The sequence below is a fragment of the Sceloporus undulatus genome, chromosome 3 (genome assembly GCF_019175285.1).
Source record: "Sceloporus undulatus isolate JIND9_A2432 ecotype Alabama chromosome 3, SceUnd_v1.1, whole genome shotgun sequence".
Lineage (NCBI taxonomy): Eukaryota > Metazoa > Chordata > Lepidosauria > Squamata > Phrynosomatidae > Sceloporus > Sceloporus undulatus.
This window is the reverse complement of record NC_056524.1, coordinates 177745279-177764094: the sequence shown is the minus strand read 5'-3', so window position 1 is coordinate 177764094 and position 18816 is coordinate 177745279. Positions and strand designations below refer to the sequence as shown.

The following is an 18816-nucleotide window of genomic DNA, read 5'->3' as shown; positions in this document are numbered from 1 at the left end:
TAAACCACAATGCAAAATGCAGCAGTCAGGAATTGGAGTTTTCCTATTCCTCACTTTCTACAGGTAGTCCATACACAATGTGAATTCAGCCTGGTGTTTCACAAGATGTGCAGAACTAGTCTAGGAATATTTTGAAGCAATTTACAATTCAGAATTTTACAATATCATTGACAATTCGGAACTAGGTAACTCTGTGTTGAATGCAATGGATATATTTCTGAAATCCAAAAAGCTATCACTACATTTTAATAAATTTTAAGAGTAATGGAAGAAAAGACAAAATGGAGTTGGCCTACTAAAGGGACGGGAGAAGAGTGGAAGCTGCAGCATACAGCCAAAAAGGAAAAATCCAAAAGTTCTACTATGTTTTCCAATATCCAGACATATAAGGAGTGGCATCTTTTCTATCTTCATTTCACATTTCATACAAATTTCTACACTGAGCTTATCACTCAGAGCTGTTTACAACAAATAACATCCAAAGAAAACAATACCAAGTAAAAACCACAATCCAGTATAGGAAGGCATTATAGATAAAAATCCGATGCTCAGTACGGCAAAAGCCTGGTAAAGTAAACAAAGAAATAAAAACCAACCTTGTAGAAGGATGCAAGAAAATGAATCAGCTGGTCCTCATGGGACAAGCTGTTCCAGAACTGGGCCACAGGAAAAGGCCCTTGTTAGAGCAAATCTTGCTTCCACACAATCGGAGCAGGTAAGATGGTACAGGAGAAGCCTGTATATTAAGTAACCAGAACCCAAATTATTCTGATTTTCAAGACAACTCCCAATACACATCGTTACCACAGGAAAGGTATAACATGATCCCAAAGGCAAGCATCCCTTAGCATCCCTGCTGTTGCATTTTGGATGGATTAAAATTTTAAAAACTCTTTGAAGGTAATTATACACAATATATTACACTTCAACTATCTAGGTATAAGTATGACGCGGAGCAGATGGCCGGGAAGGAGAGGACTCTGGCTTCTCCTGCCAAGATTGGCCTGGGACTGCAGCTACCACATAGGCCAAAAAGGGGGCCGCCACCTGCAGTCCCAAGCCAGCACTGCCAGGAGTCTGTTTAAACCGACTCCTTTTTGATCTGGTCCTTTGAACCCGGAGAGTGGTGTCGGAGCGGCTTCTGGCCACTTTGGGGGAGTGTGTCATCTAATGCCATGGCCCCAAAACAGCCGGAAGCTGCTTCTTTTGACCTGTGTGTTCCAGGCCTAAAACATATATTACCATAGCATATCATAAGATCTAACCTCAGGAAAAAGAATATTTGGTACATCAAAGAATGCTGAACCAAGGCACCTCTGCCACTTATCTAGATTTATCTGAGTTCTCTCCTCCATCTTGCAAGAAGCCAAAAAAATAGACAAAGGAGAGAAGTCAGGTATGTCTATTATCAAGTCCATTAATCTGAAGTACATTAAGAGAAAAAACAAACAGAAGAGCTAGTTCCAATTGATTCTGCTGTGGTGGCAAATGAAAAGCTCTACATGAGGCTACCCTTGTGCCTAGTCCGGAAACTTCAACTAGTGCAAAACATGGCAGCCAAGATAGTCACCGGAAAAGCAAGGAATGACCAGATAAAATCTGTTTTGAAATCATTTCACTGGCTGCCTATTAGTTTCTGGGTGCAGTACAAGGTGTTGGTAATTACCTTTAAAGCCCTACATGGTTTGGGTCCAACCTATTTGAGGGATCCCCTACTTCCATATAATCCACCTCACACACTCAGGTTCTCTGGGAGGAATCTACTGCAGCCCTTAAAGACCAGATTAACCACAACCTCCCAGAGGGCCTTCTATGCAATTGCTCCCAAATTATGGAACAACCTGCCAGACAAGATCCATCTAATGACCAGCTTAGACAGCTTTTAAAAAGCTGTCAAGACGGATCTCTTCCAGCAGACCTTTCCCAAATAAAACTGCCTTGCTATAGTTTGACTGACCCCTCACACCATGTACTATGCTACCACATTACCCATGTTATGTTCATTATTAATAGATATTTTAATACTCTATTTTAAATGTATTGTGTTTAATTCTTTTTAAGGGGGGGTGTTGTGATGTAATATTGTATGTGGATGTTTAACTTGTTTGTTAGCCACTTTGATTTTTTTTATTACAGACAATCAGGATAAAAATAAAAGATTTATTTATTTATTTATTTATTTAAAGGAACCGAGGGGCTGAGCAGGAACTGCACTGGTCACAAACGCCAAGGGGGCAGGGAGGGCTGATGTCAAAATGCTTATTTCCTAGCTCTAGAAGGTTCTCAAATGATGCAGTGCACAGGCACAGATAACCCATTTGTGTGAGTCACAACAAAACAGAAACAAAGAACAGATGCTACGGATGGAAAAGTAAGCTGCAATAATTGAAATCTGTTTACAAATGTATCTAATTCATGATCTTCGCAATCGGACCCAAGCCTAAAGACAAAATTATTTATGTTTTCTAACAAGCTTGAAGGTCATTTCATAAAATATATTTAATAATTTGTGCATGAAACAAAATGTGTATACATTGAACTATTTAACTTGTGGCGTTATGTCAGTGTTCAAAAAGTTTTGAATTTTGGAGCATTTCAGAAGAGATATTCAACCAGTACATATTTATACAAGATATATTTATATACATACATACATACATACATATACACATAAAAATGGTCACAAACATTATTTAGTCAATGGGAAAGATGCAGGAAGTGTATACTAGGAAAAGTGCCAACCATAAATGTGAAGATGTCCATGTAGGAACCAAAAGACTTTCACAGCTCTAACACACATGTACATACAAAATACAATACCTTCCCCCTAAAAAATCCAAAATAAAACAACTTTAGGCATCAAATTGGAACTAGAAGCTGACCAACTCACTTTGCAGAATGCCTCCTTCCCAGTACTAAATAATAACCACCAGCAAAAAGAACCTGAGGGGAGGTAAATTTGGCAGGCAATAGGGGAGATGTCCAAGGCACCATGCAAAGAAACAGGAGCAAAAAATACCATGCAAAGAAACAGCAGCAACATACCACATGGTTTAGTGCCATGTGAGGAAGCTTCAAGATCATCTACTCCCCAACCCTGCTCCTCATATACTGCAACACAGACACTGGAACCATGCGTGTCTCTTTTTAATTAATTAATTTTTAAAAATTTGATCTTTAGTTTGGCTTATTCTAAAAAGAAATTTATAAATTGCAGTTTCTAACGTTGGTTTGTCTCTGTAATTCTGATTAGCCACACTTTGTTCATATCTTATTTATTTATTTATTCAATTTATGTTATTTCCTTTTTCCCAAGAATGGACTCAAGCTGACTTAAAATTAAATACAACAAATACAGTGAAAACTTAAAATAAATATAAGAACAGAAGACTTTCTCCCAACTAAAGCCGCTTTTGCAGCAAGTTAGGACAGCTACCACAAGTCTATCTGAATAATCAAGTGTTTTCCTGCTAGAAAAATCACAGCCAAGTCTCCATTGGTAGTGATGTCAGACATGTGGAAATCCTTCCTCCCAAGGCAAACCTCAGATATTGATGAGACTCAGAGAGTGGCTTTCCTCATTATCTCAAAAGGCCGGACAGACTATGGGAGACTACATCCACTGAGCGGTGTGAACCAAAGTCCTGTAGGATTTTATAGGTCATACTCAACACTTGGAATTGTGCCTAGAAACAGTCTAGGAACAGTTCAAAGTCAGACAGAACACAAAACTAAGATTAACTGAAAATTGAATAAAAAATTCCCAAGTTCCTACTGACAGCCATGTTGAAAGGAGGTTGGACAGAGGGAGGAACAGGCATCTTATGCACATAAAAGTAAATCAAAATTTAGGTTTAAGTCCAAACTATACTGATATGTTTTAGCAAAAAAAATTCTGTGCCTCTCAAAAGACTCTTCCCATTCAAGTATATTCTGGAAACTGTCAACTGGACTTATTGTTGTACATATCTTCTACAAAGTCGCAGTTTTACTGTTTTGCTAGAGATGTACCTCCTCCCTTCACCTACCACAAATACTTTTCAGTTTTCATACTTTAAGTATGAAAATTTAATATTATATTTTAAGACTGTTTATCCAAACCTATTTGATGGTAACAAGTTAAGAAAGCTTTGAAATAGCAGCACTATATTATGCAAAAACCATGGCTATGTCATGGCGAGGAAGAGCTGGGGGTTATTAAGAAACCAAAAAAAACTTTTTCTGCATTTGATCTTACTTTCAAATATAGGCATTTGCAGACACAGAACGCTTAGCCAGTACAGGAAAAATCTGCTACATCAAACAGGGAAAGCACATGGAATATTGATACACAGCTATAGCCATTAAAAAGTTAAAATGCCTTACCTATTCAATATTTACTATCTAGAACCCACACAGAAAGATATCAAACTAATAGGGAACTTGTAGCTTGTTAAAACACTAATCTTCCTCTGTAAGCATTTTCAATAAAGTATTTGATTTATTTCTTTAGGAGGAATACAATACAAGTAACATACCTCTGCAGTTAAATTTGGCGGTATCATAATGTCTTTCAGCACATCTGAAAGAAAATTACAATATGTTAAGTACAAATTTAACATCTACCAGGAAGACACATTTACCATATTCAAAGACTTTCTAAAATTTAACACTTCAACCATAACAATGGCATATAGAAAAAAAAGTGTATGTTAATCTTAATATCTTACTAAGTAGAAGTTTTAGATATTCTCCAAGAAACACACACACACACACACACACACGCATCTGAACATCAAATCTAAAATATTAACTGGAGCTTTTCTTAAGGAAGGCTTAACACACAACTGCATCTCTCTCATTTGTGATAGTACAAATTCTAATACATATTCATAGACATTTTTAGCATAGTGTAAATAGCAATAGCAGCTTCATCACAGGAAAGTATATTTATAGCAGATGCCACATTGGTGTAAGTGACGGTGTGACCGGCACCACAAGCTGAGAGGTACCCCACTGTGCAATTGTTGATTAGCTCATCAACAACTGAGGCTAATGCGGGGGGTTGCGTGTATGTTTGCAGAATGATTGGCTGCACTAAGGACTGCACTTATGCAACCTCTGACAAAGTAAAAAGCTTGCACAGTTCTTACACTGGGATAGTGCTCAACAGGATTCTGGCCTAAAGCTTAAATCAGGGGTGGGAATCATGTAGTTCCCTTGATGCTGTAGGGTTGCAACACCCAGAATTACTCATCACAGTTTATGCTGGCTAGGACTTCTGGGAGTTGCAGTCCCACAAAAGCTAAAAGCAATTCTCAATAGTTATTGACAATGGCTCTAAGACTGCTTCTGCCAGTTCTTTTAATACCATTGGATGTACACTTGGCCCTCCACATTTGTGGCTTTGACTTCTGCAGATTTGATTATTTGTGGATTTGATTAATATACTGTCTCTAGGAATACCTCTAGGTCCTCCAGAGAGATTCTGCTAGATGTTGACCATAGAGTTGCACTAGAGGACTAAAATATTCTCTGGGCATTTGTAGGTCGTGCAACATGATTCTATGGTCAAATTCTGGCAGATGTTTACCACAGAGCTCTGCTGGAGGACCTAGAACTTCCTAGAGAGGTGTTTTCTCAGGTTAAAAAAGTACTGTTTATTTATTTGCGTTTTTCTCCACTTTCACAGGGATCCTGTGTCCCTAACCCCAGCAAATGTGGAGGGACAAGTGTAGTTCATTTGGCCCTGGAGACATAAATTCATTTAGATTAACCAGATATTCCTGTACTACCTTTTACTTATTCTGTGCTCTGATGCATCTTTGGGCATTCATTACCGCATTTTTTTTTATTTTTTTATTTTTTTGGTGTAAGTTAGCAAGACCCTTTTCATGCGTAATTATTCCTGAATATTTATAGGATGGAACCTGTTCGATGTAAATAGTTCTTCTTAAATAGTATCATAAAAACCTATTTTGTATTTTAATTTAAAATACAGTTAGGCACTGTTAATTCTACATAATGAAGGATTTCAAATTTCTCCCAATATGATTCATTAGTTTGCAAATCCAGAGAGATAACTTTGCAAATACATTGCACATCTATCTTTGGAGGAATTTAATATTCTGATTTTCTTATTTTGTACTAAATAGGGCTACCTAAATCATAGGAAACATCTTTTAAACTATGTATGTTGGCAACCAGTTTACTTACATAAAGTCAAGCAGACAATACAATAGATACACTAAATACAGTAGCTGTCAGGAACCATATTACCACAGAGCACACATTTCTTGTAAAAATAATATCTTGTTTGAAATGAAATATTTTTATTCAATTAAAGTCATTCATTTCCATGTACTGTTTGTTCTCTGTCTAAGAATTTATCACATACAGCATGAAAAGCAGAATCCTAAAAGACAAGAAGTTGGAAACCAGTAGGATAGTATGGCCGTGAAGAGGTGTGTATTGGAAGTTCAACTGGGATTACTACTATTGATTAACATTCTGGACTGGTAACTGACGTTACTCTGATCTTATACTCCCTAGAAGACAGATAACATTGCCACTGCTAGTTTAGTGAAAGCTCAACTTTCTCAAATCAGAACCTCTGAATCATGAAAAATGCATCATTTCTTCAACATAGTGATAAATTAATAAAAGTATCTTAAGTTAAAAGCTGGATTCAAAATTATATTTATGATTTCAGCATAACAGTAAAAGAAAATCAGATGTGAAACTACTTTTTTAATAACGTTTCTTTTTAAAATTATTAAAAATGATGAGTAGTTTCTTCCAAAATTACTACTGACTAGTGAGTTGGAAACTGCACAGGGACCAGAGCTCATTTCCTCCCCCACCCACTTTGGACTACACTGCCCACAGAGCATCACAACATACTCTCGGTCCCACCACCATCCCAGGCTCGCCTGGTGAGGACCCGAGAGAGAGCCTTCTCAGTGGCTGCTCCTTCCCTGCGGAACTCCCTTCCACAGGAGACTAGGCTGGCCCCCTCACTGCTGGCCTTTCCTAGGCAGGCAAAAACATTTTTGTTTAAACAGGCCTTTTGAGATCTGGCAGGCTTGGTTTTATTGGGAGATGAGAGGGGTTGGACTTGGACTGTTTAATTTTAACTCTGTATGCTTTAAAAATTTTATATTTGTAATTTTTATATTATGATTTTAAGTGTACAATTTTAACTTATGTGTATATATGTTCGCCACTTTGGGTCCCATTTTGGGAGAAAGGCGGGATATAAATAAATAAATAAATAAATAAATAATACTTACATCTTCTCAAAATGGCAACCAGAAGTAACCTCACATCACTTCTGGTTGCCATTTTGGCAAGGAAAGTGATAAAAATAGAAGCATTGGGGTCTTGGGAATATCATTATGTAACCAGAAGACTTTTTTGAGCAATTTTTGAAAACAAATTATCTGAAAATCAATGTGATTTTTTTAACTGGGGGGGGGGGAGGGGAATTTGGAGAACTGTTCCAGAAGGACTGTAAATGTGGATTATGGAGGACACACGTGGCCCATGGATCATGCTTTCCCCACCCCTGAAATAAACTTTAAGACTCATTTACATTAAATTTAACTACACAACAAAGAGAAAAAATCTGACACACAAATATAGCCTAAGAATAGCAAACTAACACTTTCCAGAAAAAAGACTAATGAAACAATACACAATAATTTTATATGAATGTGAAGATATCATCAAATCAACCCAATATATTTGAATAATCTTCCTTTATCACAATGTTACAGGATTCAACATGGGCTTTCTTTAAGCCACTAACATTCATCTTTCCAATAACATCACCCCATCAAATAATTAAACCATGCCTACATTCATCATTTTTGAATATTTAACTCAGCAGAGTACTTCTGAAGTCTAGCTTAATATTAAAACAAATTTCATTTAATCTACAAATCATATTCAAGGCTAGTACATGACAGCAGGTATAAATGAAAAACATACTTACAGATTGTATATCTTGTAATGGTTTTTATGTTTTGAATCCAAAAACCTTAAAGAAAAACATAGAAGTTAAATATAGATTTAACTGCATATTTAAATCTAGGAAACAGTCTGGTTATTCATGTTTCAGAATTAAAGTTGTAACACCATGTAAAAACCATTTTGCAAATGTTGTTCCTAAGTAATTTTATAGCTGTAACTGGAATTCTTAAAAGTAAGATTTAACTTTGGATTTCATAGAATTAATTTCAAATCAAACTAACAATTCAGAATCAGTTCCCACAGACTATATTATCATTCTTCTACTTTTGCTCATACTTACCAAAATATCTGTTCTAAATTCAGTGGTGATTATTCCCCGATTAAGATGAAAAAAGTTGAAGCACAACTCTAATCTGATCAGTCTCCAGATCTCATTGCCTATGCACACTTTCTGAACTTGTTATGTGGGGATAAGACTATAGTGAAAAAGCAAACCTAGGATTCCACTAGGATAGATGCAAATGCCAGTCAAAGAAGCATCCTTGATAAAACTGGTCTCTTGAACCAATGCTCTTCAAACTCCAAAAGAAAGAAAAGATAGAAACCCAGTATTTTGCACAACTTCACAGGCCCACATCAAGCCACTAAACCATGGTTTAAAGTAGGCTTAGGCAAAATGAAGTACTTTGGGGGAAATAATGATAGTCACAGCCACACTGCACACACAGTTTATTCTGGACATTAAGGCCAGATATTATTTGTGCAATGTTAAATTTTCTAGATGTCTTGCAATAAGTCTCAGCATCAAATTGTAGCAACTGCGAATTATCTAAAATATTATCATGCTTACCCAGCTATAAATTTTTAAAAAGTGGAAGCATCCACAAACAAGGGTTTTTAAAAGTGGATACTGGAGAAGCTACTAGATATAACCATCATACTGAACCCCGAGTAACCAATAAAAATACAGGGTATTGAATCAACCCCAATACGGCATGCACACTCAGTAAACTGTCATGATTTTATGCTCTCTCATACCACCACCTAAACTTACTGGTTCAGAGCAATTTATCCAATAATGGTTCTTTGATTTTAAAAAAAGTTTAATATACTTACAAAAGTGTAAACAACATCTGCATTGCTTGGTGCTTTATATAAGCTAGCTGCCACACATATTACTAATTAGAATATAAACCCTGGGGCCAGCCCATCACACTTTTATAGGGTGCTAACTTATCAGTTCATCCACATATCCCAGTTAACTCCCCCACTGCAGTTAATGAAACATATTCTAACTATAACCATGACTTCAAGTACACAAGAGACACTGTAAGTAAATTTTTACATTTTGGCCCAAATCAAATTTCTGGTTCAGTTAAGTGATAAATAGTTTAAGACACTAAAGCGCTCAGATATTTGGGTATAAAACAGAAGATCATCCATATGGGCACATTCAGTAATCTTGGCAAAATATGAAACAGCCTCATCTGGATTATAGTACCTGTCCAGACTTGCTATTTTCTGGTGCATAGTATCAAGCCACATCAGTACATGAAATGTGGGGCTGATATAAAGATCAACAAACGTTGCAGTTAAAGCTACCGCACCACCTATAACCATTCCATTCCTGGAGATGTTTGATCTGATCATGGTGACACATGCCTTTGGTTTCAACCCATTTGGGCTACTATAATGATGTGGGACTGCCTTTGTAGAGTGCTCAGAAACTTCTGTTGGCCTTAAGAGAGGCAGCCATAATGTTAACCGGGGTCTTCTACAAGGACATACAACTACCTTGTTGAAATAACTCTGCTGGCTCCTAGTCTGTTTCTGGGTACAATTCAAAGTGCTGTCTGTGACATACAAAGTCTTAAATGGGTTGAGTCTAGGCTACCTGAAGGACTGTACTGCCCTATATGAGCTTGTTTGAGGTCTGAGATCCTCCGAAGAGGCCCTTCTCTTTCTCCTATTACCTTCCTAGGCATATTTGGTGGGAACAAGGGAAAGGGCCTTAGTTTTTTGTGGATTTTTCGGGCTATGTGGCCAAGTTCTAGAAGAGTTTATTCCTGACGTTTTGCCAGCATCTGTGGCTGACATCTTCAGAGAAGGGAAAGGGCCTTCTCTCAGCGATTACTCTCAGAACTCCCTCCCTAGGAAGGCTAGGATGGCTTCCCTCTTTGCTCTCCTTCTCCCAGCAAGTGAAATCTTTCCAATTCTGCCAAATTACTGCAATGGCTTTTAAGTGGGCGCTGTTTTGATAATTTTTTATATTCCGTATTTTACTGAATTTTAAATGGTTTTAATTCTTCAGATTGTTTTTTAAATAAAGTGTATGAGCACACAGACGTGTATGTTACTGCTGCTTCTGTAATGTTTTTTAATCTGTACTGGTTTTAATACTTTATACATTGCTTTGAATCTCAGCACTGAGAAATGATGATATGTAAATGGTATGTAAATGAATCAATAATAATAATAAATAGTAACAACAATTATGCTTTCAATACTTGTCTCATTCTGCAAGAGCCTTAACTTCCACTTTCTTTGGCTGCATCCGTACTGCAGAAATAATCTGGCTTGACTCCACTTTAACTGCCACATCTCAATGTGATGGAATTCTGGCAATTGTACAACTGTACTACAATTCCCAGACTTCCATAGCACAGAGCCATGGCAGTTAAAGTGGAATCAAATTGGATTATTTCTGCAGTTCAGATTCACACATAGATGGTATCTTTGCGTGTTTAATTAATATATTTATTTTAAACCAGGTTACCTTTTAGACGATCTGTATGTTAAAAAGGCTCCACCTATCTTTCAAGAATACTGTCACCAACCTAATTTCAAACAATGACTATCATCTTGATAGTTTTCTTCTTATCATAGTCTACTTCACAACCCTACACCATGCTCCCAAGCCTTATATTGTCCCAGTTTTATACTGTCAACATTCTAGGACAAGCCTTTTCTGCTTTCTATATAATCTTGGAGATGAATGTAACTAACTAGGAACTACAGTTGCCCCTCCATATTCGCTAGGGTTAGGGGAACAAGACCCCTGTGAATATGGAAAAACCGCAAATAACAAAAACACTGTTTTTACCTGAAGGACACCTCTCTAGGAATCTCTAGGTCCTCCAGTGCAACTCTGTGGTCAATGTCCAACATACACTGACCATAGAATGGCACTGGAGTAGCTACAAATGGTCTTTCAGTGCAACTTTTAGTTAAAGCTGACCACAGAGTTGCACTGGAGGACCTAGACAGTTCTAGAGAGAACATATTAATCAAATCTGTGACTAATCAAAGCCGCAAATATCAAAGCCGCAAATATGGAGGGATGACTGTACATGTACAATGCATATAACAACACAGGAGTCACTGTTTCAGTATTCTTCTATTTGACTCATCTGGTACTCACTAAATATGTTTTCTGTGGAAGAATAACACTTTTCTTCAGCTTTGACCTTAAATGATTTTTCCCCTCTTTAACCCTCTTCACCTTTTGTGTTAAGAATATCTCAACTTCACAGATGTAACTTGCAGCATCAAGATAAATTTCCCAACAACAATTACTATCACAAGCAACAACTACTTAAATCTGTATATGCTAAATATATACTTAAAGAGCCTAAAATCTGTGTATCCCTCTATATAAAAGCACGCATTTCAAACTTTATATCTATATCCTCATGCCTCAAGAAAGACCATAGTCCCTGTAAAACATACCCTTCCATATTTAAAGTAAACATAATATGACAAGATTTCTAGGAATGAGAATCAAATGTTTAGGTCTATGTAGAAGACATCCTTTTACATGTTGTTTCATGCGCAACCAATTTTGGTGTGTCTGTGTGCATGCTGTATGTTTTAAAGAATACTGACATTAAACAAACTAAAATTAAAGCGTTCAAATACAACAGTTTATAAAAAGAAACCTGTACAAAACTATATATCAGGCAGCCGAAAGAGAAAGGCTGCGCCTCATCATCTTTTCTATCTCCTGAAACATATTTCCCTAATCTAGGCTGAAAGAAGCCCAGCATCAGCAGCCCTATTACAGATGCTTCTCATAACTCTTTAAAGCTGTGACCAACAGCATTATGCCACTAAAAGATGAGAACCAAAGAAAGAATCTATCTGCCAAGTGTTTAGAAAGCCATCTGAAAGGGCAACACAGAGAGTCACGTTTACAAATTGCACCCAACAACTTTGTTAATAGTTTTATGAAGTTAATGACACTTCACTCCTAGAATGGCTTTGGTTCTTCAGGCTGGAGTTGATCATGCATGTGGGGACTATTAATTAGAGAACTAATGCTGCTATACTATTTTAGATAAATTTCACTTTTCAGCACTGAAATATGTTTTTAGATCTTGATAGTTAATACTCTCTTTAGGAGAACTAGCTGCCATGCTCCAACTGTCTAAAATCTAGTTTTTATAAAATTCAATCCAGCCTAATATGAAATTTGTATGAAATCAGCTATAATTTCACAAATCAGATATAATTTCACAAACTGAGTGTCCTGTGGACAAGAACACACCTTAACAGAATTCGCTCTTCATATTTTTGAACTAAATAAAATTTGCACACTTTCTCTGAGGTGAAACTCAGGATTTCCCAGTACAGTGGGATTTTTTTTCCTTTAGCAGAACAGAGGTCCATCACAAAATTTATACAGTACTTTTCTCGTCTAATATCTTATGCATCATTTGCAACAAAAACTGAACTCAAAGGCTAAACAGATTGACAAACCACAAACATATTAAAACAGTCAAAACAATTAATGAAGACACTTTACCTTACAACGTCATCAATGTTGTTTCTGTATACTCCTTCAAGTCGTTCTGCAGGAAAGCCCATTGCAATTATATTTGGATAAATATCTGAATATTCAAGTTAAGGCAAATATTAACATAACAAAATAAACTAATATGCTTCATGTATTTAGCTATATATTGGATTTAGAAAGCACTCAGATGAAAAGCTCTGCAATTCTATGTAAATAAAGACCAAGTACCATTATTAAACTATTGACATTAGAAAGAAACCAGAAACTCAGTATGGTGCAGTGCTTTTAGTGTTGGACTAAATTCTGGAGAACAGGGAAACCACAACCAGCCAGAGAAACCCACTGGGTGATCCTGGGCAAGTCATTCTCTCTCAGCCTCAGAGGGAGGCAAACCCTCTTTGAACACACCTTGTCAAGAAAACCCTGTGATAGGGTCACCATGTCAGAAATCTGACGCTCAATATGTCCAAGACCGAGCTTCTTGTTTTCCCACCTAAGCCCACCCTTCACTACTCCTTTTCTATTTCTGTCAATAACATTTCTATCCAGCCGGTCCAGGAAGCCCGCAGACTTGGTTTCATCTTCGACTCCTCTTTGTCATTTATCCCTCAGATCCAGACTACAGCCAAAGTCTGTAGATTTTTTCTCTACAATATCACCAAAATCTGTCCATATCTCTCAGCTTCTACCGCAAAAACACTGGTCCATGCCCTAGTGGGCTCACATCTAGACTACTGTAACCTCCTCTTGGCAGGGCTTCCCCTCATCTCCACCCATTAATTTCTGTTCAGCATTCAGCTGCACACATTATTTCACTCGCTCGCCGTTATGATCATGTCTCCCCTCTGTTGTCTTCCCTTCACTGGCTCCCTCTTCCTTTCCGCATCAGGTACAAACTTTTGTTACTCACCTTTAAAGCCCTGCATGGGCTGGCCCCTCTTTATTTAACTGATCTTCTCTCTCCCTACATTCCTACTCACACTCTCCGCTCTGGTAGCCAAAGTCTCCTCTCTCAACCCAGGATTTTCTCTGCCCCATCCCGGATCCACCCCTTCTCTCTTGCTGCCCCTCATTCCTGGAACCTTCTTCCTCTGCATGCACGGCTCATCACTTCCCTAACCAGCTTTAAGGCTGAGCTGAAAACCATATTGTTTAGGGAAGCGTTCTCAGGGAATTTGTGATTGTCATCTGGCTGTCTGATAATATTTGATGTGATTTGCTTTTATATCTGATATTTTTAACTTGTCTTTTCTTTCCGACATTGTAATTTTATCTATTCCTCTATCTAATTGTTATTACTTTTAGAGCATACGCCTCGGGCAGGCTTTTATATATTCTTTAATTTTACTGACTTTGTACAGCGCTGTGTATAATTACAGCGCTTTAGAAATAAAGTTTAATAATAATAATAAATGACTTGAAGACACACAACAACAGCTTGAAAAATTATAAACTTAAGAGGCAAGAAGTATTTTTAAAAGATCTAATGACATGTTGTAGTTAAGAATTTTTCTACTGAAAAATAAATTCAAAGTAGTAATAACTCATTAAGGAAAAGGAGAGAAAAATCTCTTACCACAGCAAGGCAAATTAAGTGCACAAAAGAAGTGTACAACAGTAGTCTAATAAACAAGGATTTGTTTTCTCATCCATATTACTGTACAGAACAAACAAAATATGCCCCCCTAACTGCATACTGCAGTGCAGGTGAGGACTACACTAAGAACAACATCCCTTAATAAGTCTCCACATCCTGGAGACTGTACCTCTCTAAAATTTCATCCATTTGAATATGAGCATAGAAGAGCTGGTGCATGTGACCAAATGCAAATAAGCACACAGAACAGATATTTGGGAATCAATCCTCATACATACCCACACTCAAATTCATAAAGCAAGGAACAACAACTTACAATTCCTTGAGGACCATTGTTTTCCACTCCTACTACCTTATCACCCTACCTGTTCAACTTATAATGCAGAACATGTTATAAGAAAAGCAAACTTGGACACAGAAGAAAGAAGAGTAAAAATAGGAGGGCGGAGTATCAACAATCTAAGATACACAGATGACACCATAATACTAGCAGAAAACCTCAAAGACCTGGAACAACTACTAAGAAAGATCAAGGGAGAAAGTGCAAAGGGGTTCTTGAAAATCTCTCATCCACAGAGTTGCCATGTGTTGAAATTGACTTGAGGGAAGTTACCACCAACTCCCTTAGCAGGGGCAGAGACAGGAAATAAACCACACTGGTGTGCAAGTCTAGTACTCTAGCTTCTTTCTAAAAGTGGCCCTTTGGCAATATTAATTGCCAACCTGATGTCAAACTTAATTCATGAAACAGAGTATCATGATTCAGTTTGTTCAATGTTCTAATTAGGACTATGTAAATTAGTATTACTAATACTAAATAATAGATAATACAGTTACTAACAGTTAGTACTACATTACAATGGTGGCTTCCCTTCCAACCCCATCTCCATCACACCAACCACTAATCCATATGGCTAGAATTTTTAAAAATGCAACTTTTAAGCAAGTTATTCTAAGGCCCCATACAGACAGGCCAAAATAAGCTACCTTAGGACTAGATCATGGCTTGGCGCAGCTTCCGGACTCTTAGGACGCATGCATCATTTAAACAGCATACTTCCAAAGTGACCCGAAGCAGCTTTATTTTGGCCTGTCTGTATGGGGCCTATATTAACATTATAGTTCTCACACTGTCACATTATGCTACAATATTGTATCACATAGGGATTACAAACGGTAAAAAATCTAGAGACTATAACAGCATATGGGGGGAGAACAATTACATGCTCATTGTTATTAGTTGGATTACTTTATGCATTTAACAGAAACAAACACAGAATCAAAATCATAACAGTTAGTGACTTAATAAAACAATATTACAAAGCTTTCTGCCTTTAAAACACAAAAATATAAAACATGCAAGATAAAACCATCCTCTGGTGAAAGGCAAGACTTTAATCTACTCTGGAAGCACTGACCCCCTTCTACTCTCTCAACCATTCAGACTTTTGTATGAGCACAAATAGTTATGTCTACTTGAATTTTGAAAGTTCTTTGGCACTGTTTTCCTTTGCTTCATCCTTTACATCCCCCTAACTTTTACTCTTGATTTATCCATGCGTCATATCAAAATCCATAATTTTGGTCCCAAAACCTGCCTTCGACTTATACATGAAGTCGACTTATAGTCGAGTATATACGGCAATTTGTTAATACACAAATCCAAAGTGTCATTCCATCAACTTGGCAGGGATGGGGTACCAGGAGAAATACTGTCAGAGTACCTGGGAAAAGTTTACTTTTCCTTAAAATTTTGATTAATCTAAATTAATTGAATTAATTAGTATTATTACAGATACGTAAATGTACAAATAACCTGGAACCAGGTTATCTGAAGCCTCCTACCAAAGGGCTTCAGATAACCTTGGGCAAGTCATATTCTCTCAGATTCAAAAGAAGGCAAGGACAAATCCCCTCCTAACAACTCTTGCCAGGAAAACTCTGTGATAGAGTCATCCAAAGTCAGGAATGAGTTGAAGGCAAAAATTACAGTAACAAGAAACAGTTCCATAAACATAGGAATGAATACCAGCTGGTCTTCAAAGCCCTTTCACCAACTCTGCTGCCTAGGTGAGATATAGTGGAAGGCTAGTAAAGAAAGGGCCTTTTTTGGTGACAATGGAGTGGTTCTTAGTGGAATCCTCTCCCAAAGACTGGTACTTAACTCTGAACTGTTCGGTGCCAGGTGAAGGGCTTATTTTTCCAAGCCTTTTGAAATCTATCTTTTTAACATCTACACTTAGTTATTGCTTGGTTATTTTTATTATACTAATTTTACTGTCTGCTGCTAGAATTTTTACATTACATTATAGCTTCTATAAAGTTTCATTTCAATATTATTGGAAGGCATCTAGACTATTATTATTGGCCAGCACAGGAATACAGTTTAGAAATGATAAATGGCTGTTGTTGAAAGAAAATTTAACATAATCTTTGCCATATAATTTGCTACTTTCCAGCACTAAGCATTTGTTCCCAAACAAAGAGCAGATTATATCTCCTTCTCTCTCTCTCTCTCTCTCAAATACACATACCCAACACCCATTTGTGGTGTTTTTCCTGAAACACTACTTTAGGACTCAAATGTAATAGATGATTGCTGAACTGCACCACCTTCTTGGTTTTCTGGCTTCAAAAAGACTGACTGATCTTTAAGCGCTCCCCCCCCCCCCCAATATTACTGCATTTTTCCACAGCAAGAAAAACACAATAAAATTCTCCTATACCTGTAAGTTTTACCTTACATCTCCCTTTTGGCTGCAAATCAAAGAGACATAAAAGTCATGCTACTATAGCAGTAATGCTTGACAATTAACTCTGTAACACCTGTAGGTTCCTGGTAAGTCTCACAACACCAAAAAGAAATTGCTGTGATTTCTGTGGGAGTAGAACAGTAGGCAGGTTGGGGAAAAATGAAAGTATAGCAGAGCTGGGCATACACTCAATGTAAGCAGACATTACTAGAATCTCTCCGTTGCTGAGCTTTCTCACATATAAAGACTTCCCAATTGTTTTTCTCACAGTGAATAGGGCTCCACAAAGTATGTGTAGAAAAGCCATTCATTCAACTGCACACCATGCTATGTTGTTGTGTTGTCTTCCTTCCAACACTTTATGGGGAAGCAGGAATGGCCCCAGTGGGGTCACTATATAATCCGGTCTTATTGTACCTTGGAAGTTTAAGTAGTGGCTTTACTGTATTTTTTTTCCTAATTAAAAAAAAGCACCATTTGTTACACAACAGTACGAAACAGGGCAAGAAAGCTACAAAGACAATTATTTCCAACTGTCATTCTGTTCTGCTGCAAAAATAATAAAATCAAGATTTGATAAGAAATAGTTTCCAAATCTGTGTCCCCTTACATTGTTTTTTTCACAGCAGAAACCATCTCTAAGTATTCCTTGCCCAAGAAAACCCTATGAAATTTATGGGTCACCATACAGTAACAGGATACTTGAAGGTGTGTGTATGTGTTTGCACGCATGCGCACACACACATATATATCTTACATATGGTAATTTATCTGTAATTTGTGAATAAATGACTAGCAATTGAAAAGGTTCTGATGGTAAAAAATTACTAATTTATTAACATTACAGAGAAAAATTGATTAATTTGGTGTCACTACACACAAAAAAAGGTCTCAGAATTCTTTTAAGCATATTCTATCAGTGCAGTTATGTACATGAATATATTAAATGTACATCCCATTTTATTATGTGACAACTGTATCTAATGACCTGCCTCTCTCCCTCATTGACTGACCAAATTATTAGCAGCAAGCTTAGTTACATCAGCCTATTACCTATACACCAGAACATAACAATGGTATGATATAGCAACAAAGCGATCAGGACAAGGAGAATATGACAACAGAGCCATATTTTGGGAACTATGGAGCGTTACAGACCGCAGCTTTGTGGCGGTCTGCTGGCGCTGCTGTTTGCTCCGCGAGGGAGCCGCAGCAGCCAAACCGTGCGACTCCCTCGCGGAGCAAAAAAGAAGCTCCCAAATGGAGCTTCTTCATGCAGCGCGGTTATGACGCTGCGAGGCACCAATGGCACACTCGCGACGTCATAAGCGCCACGCGACGTGCGGACACACAGCGTCCGCTATGTCAATATGGCGGCGGCTGTGTGGAACGGCCGCCGCCATATTATACGTATTGACTATGTACTAGGGTTAGGAGGTGCGGAAGCACCGCCCCTTCCTAACCCTAATACGTATTCAATACGTACTTTATGGCGGTTTGTAACCCGCCTATAATTTTTAACTCCAAAAGAACTGATCTCCAGGAAAATGTGGTGTGCAAACCTTCTAGTCACCTGGGTTTTTTCCCCATTACTTATCAACTCCAAAATTAACTCAGTTTACTTCTGATTGCAAGTCTACTAGGTGTTTTAAAAGAGGAAAGGCCCTCCCTCTCTCTCTCAGCCTTTAACAGGAAGAAATACTGGAACTATGGTGTAG

At 37.5% G+C, this 18816-nt stretch overlaps 1 protein-coding gene across 1 annotated transcript in view; it reads right to left on the bottom strand.

The window, feature by feature from the left end:
• PTEN (phosphatase and tensin homolog) overlaps positions 1 to 18816 on the bottom strand; it is a 75443-nt gene that overhangs the window by 38679 nt on the left and 17948 nt on the right. Inside the window, exons 2-4 of the mRNA XM_042456995.1 lie at positions 12758 to 12842; positions 7976 to 8020; positions 4518 to 4561 (exon numbers count right to left, since the gene is read on the bottom strand). Of these exons, the coding sequence (XP_042312929.1) occupies positions 4518 to 4561; positions 7976 to 8020; positions 12758 to 12842 (174 nt within the window). The remainder of the gene's footprint in view (positions 1 to 4517; positions 4562 to 7975; positions 8021 to 12757; positions 12843 to 18816) is intronic.